This window comes from Frankliniella occidentalis, unplaced genomic scaffold (assembly GCF_000697945.3).
Source record: "Frankliniella occidentalis isolate FOCC.00 unplaced genomic scaffold, Focc_3.1 Scaffold46, whole genome shotgun sequence".
Lineage (NCBI taxonomy): Eukaryota > Metazoa > Arthropoda > Insecta > Thysanoptera > Thripidae > Frankliniella > Frankliniella occidentalis.
Window position 1 is genome coordinate 1,089,117 of NW_026267176.1, and position 3,530 is coordinate 1,092,646.

General features: G+C 56.9%; 1 protein-coding gene across 1 annotated transcript in view; it reads left to right on the plus strand.

Moving 5' to 3' along the window:
- Positions 1–3,530, plus strand: part of LOC113206909 (alkaline phosphatase-like) — an 88,216-nt gene that overhangs the window by 43,490 nt on the left and 41,196 nt on the right. The window contains exons 3-4 of the mRNA XM_052267077.1: positions 574–748; positions 883–1,061. Coding sequence (XP_052123037.1) covers positions 574–748; positions 883–1,061 — 354 coding nt within the window. The remainder of the gene's footprint in view (positions 1–573; positions 749–882; positions 1,062–3,530) is intronic.

A 3,530-nucleotide genomic window follows, 5' to 3' on the forward strand; every position in this document is an offset into this window, starting at 1 on the left:
GGGCCTGGGCCTGGCCCCCCGCGGGGCCGGCAGCGGTACATGACACAACACGGGGGGGAAGGGGGGCCAAACAAGTCGAAAGGTCGGCCCAGATTACAGCGGTGGACATAAACTATCGCGAGTTAAATACGAGTGCAACCTCCCCCCACCCCCTCTGCTTCGGGCGCGTTACGCCTTCACGGCCCATTAGAGAAGCCCGACCGCAGAGAGAGAGAGAGAGAGAGAGAAGGGGGGGAGGGGAGAAGGGGAGGATGAGGAGAAAATACGGAGTGAGGGAGTATTTTTGTTTGGGATAAGGGGTAGAGGAGGCGAGGGGCGACAGGGGTCAGAGCGGATAGATGGAGCTGGGTATGGGTAGTATACGGAAGGGTGAAAAGGCCATTGGATGGGGTTAGATGGGGGTAGAAGCGTTGTACCAGCGCAATGCAGGGGCAAGGGGAGGCGAGCAGAGGAGGGAAGAGGCATGACATGTTACACAGCCAAAGGCTGCTTCGCCCCCCCCCCCCCTTACCCCTCCACCACCAAACGGCCGCCATGCTCACTCTTTCACCATCGCCTTCCTTGTTGTTGCAGACGTACAACGCCGACGCCCAAGTGGGCGAGTCGTCGGCCTGCGCCACAGCCCTCATGTGCGGCGTCAAGGCCAACTTCGAGACGGTGGGTCTGGACGCCCGGGCGCGCTTCGAGAACTGCGCCTCGACGTACGCGTCACGCGTGCCCTCGCTACTGACTTGGGCGCAGCAAGAAGGTACACACGAAAATATTCAAAATGAATTAGTAAACTGGGTGCATGTTCGCACATTCCAAAGTACTACAACAACTTACTACTTTAAATTATTTTCGTTTTTTAAAGAAAATATTTTTGTTATTGCGGTGATGCAGGCAAGGCGACGGGCGTGGTGACCAACACGCGACTGACGCACGCCACGCCGGCGGCGCTCTTTGCGCACGCCGCGTCGCGCTACTGGGAGGACGACGGCAAAGTGCCGTCCAGCAGCCGGCGGGTGTGCAAGGACATCGCCAGGCAGCTCGTCGAGGACGAGCCCGGCCGCTCCGTCAACGTAAGTAGCCTACCACCGACACCAGAGGGGTACTTCACTATAAATTCAACCGCACAAAAAATTTTCTGGTATTCCTTGATTTTTGGGGGGTTTCTTTCACTTTTATTGATTTTCTTTTCTGATTTTTCCTGTTTTTTCATTCTTTTTACTATTTATTCTGGCGGGTGTGTTCACTGATTTTTCTGAGTAAAGAACTCCTCACCACCATATCACCCAAATGGCCATCGTCTTTACCTGGAAGACGAACGTGTAGACCGTTGACCCTCGATTAATTTCGACCCGTTATCCCGAAGGGGTCGAAGAAGGTGCGGGGGGTCGTGGGAGGGTGGGGTACGTCGTAAACCCCCTGACGCACCCGCCATCCTCGGAGCCCCAGCCGGGCCGGACAGCAGCGGCGCCATAAAATTGAAGGATTGGGCGGCAGCTCAGGGCTCAAGCCGGGGGATGAAACGAAATTAATTATTCGTATTGTTCAGAAAGGGATAATTTACAAACACTGGCGTTACAATGGTCCCCGCCGCCCTCCCCCGCGTTGGCTTTGGTACTGCACCCGACCCCAATCTGCTCTCGCCTTTCACCATTTTTTTCGCGAAGTTATTATTTTTTTGTCGCAGTGTGATTAACCACCGGTCCGGCCGCCACCCTTATGTTGACTGCGATTACATTTTGCGCGCGACACGAAAAGAATATCTCGGGGCGGCGAACGGATTGGAAGGGAGAGAGAGAGACAGACAGACGCAGAGATGAAGAGCAAGAGGGAAAAGAGAGAGTTGAGCGCGCTGCGGGAGGGGAAAAAATAATCTCAGCAGCGGGGTGAGAAAAGGATTAATGAAAAGAAATGCGGGAGCATAGCCATTGCTTCCGGGAAGATGCCCCGGCGCGAGAAACGGAGAAACCGGGCACTTCTTATTTCTTTCCGCGCTGCTCCTAACAAGCGCGCGCGCGTTGAAAGTGCGTTCCATTAATCAAGCAGGCCTCCTCCAAGTTTACATTAATTACACTCCCTCCCCTGGCTAACGTAATTGTTCAAGACTAATAGCGCGACGACCGTGATACTTTTATTAGCCTCGGCGTGTTGTAGCCGGCCGGCCGTCCCGGGCCGCGGCGGGCCCCTGTGATGGGCGGCATAGGCCGCCCGCCCGACACGGCCGCGCCGCCGCCCGCCTGCCCGGCCCCCGGGACCGTGAGGAGCGCGGCTGGGGCTGGGAGTGGGGGCTGGAGTTGGGGCTGTGGGGCTGCGGCTGCGGGGCTAAAGGCTGGGGATGCAGCTGGGGTTGCGGCTGTGGGGAACTGGCTGACCAGGATCTGCGGCTAGGGCTGCGGCTGTTACTGCGGCTGGGACTGGGTGGGTTGCGGCTCGGGGACTTGGGCTGTGGCGCCCTACGCCGCACACTCGTGCTCTGGGTTCTGGGAAGAAGACCGCCGCGAAACAAGAGAAGCCCCCTGCATCTCCCCAACCTCGAGTGCCGCTAGCAGCAGGATATCCGCGCGGAGCGTGTGTGATTCCGGGTAGGAGGAAACGCAGAGCTCGCTGTTCCCTTCGCGGCGGTGCTGAGAATGCAGGTACCGCCGCCGTATGTGCGACGTGAGCGGCGCGCAACTTTACCCCTCCGGCAGAGCGACACCACAACTAGATGGGCTAATTAGAAACTTCAAAGCGACAGAATCACGCACGCCCGCGCATACGCAGTCACGCACGCGGAGTACAACCCCTACACGTCGCCATCCCGTGGCCTCAAACGTAAGTCAGGGCGGCTGCAGCGGCGGCCGCCCCCGCGTGCCGAGCATGACAATGTGTTTTGTTCCGGAACCAATTAGCAGGCTGCGGTCTGCGCTTTGTTCGCGCGATCAATGAGGCCGAGACTCTCTCTCACACACTCTCTCACTCTCCTCGGAGATGCGCAACTCGACCTGCCTACCCAGGAGAACGAGCAGAAGAAAAGAGCTATTGAAGTTGATGCTGAAGTACCTTGCCGGGGCTCCCAAGTTTGTGAGAACACTAGGCAGAGCAAGCGTGCGGCTGCGCCGAGCGTGACACTGGGAAACCGAGCCCCGTGTTCTGCATGCTGACAATTTATTTTAAGTAGCTAAGCCAAAATGTGTAGTTCCTAACACAATAAGAAAATTGTGAGACAAGTAATGATTGATTGATTCCCAACTAAGCAACGAAAATAGTTCTACTTAGAGGACCTTTCTCTCGATCTTTCGTCTTTTTTTTTTTGCAACCCGCCACCGAAACACTTGCCGTGACAAGTGGAAAAGAGAGAAGAGAGTGGAGGAGAAGAGATCAGTTTCACAAGACCGTGCGGTCACGAGGCAGAAAGAGGCATCGGTCCTTTGAGGCCGTCGGCTGGGGCCGTAGGGGCCGGCTTACAGCTCCCGGGGAGACGATATGAGTCGCTGTCGACAATGAGAAGGCGAACAGAGGCAAGAGAGGCGAGGGCGGACCGCACAGGCCATCTTCACCTA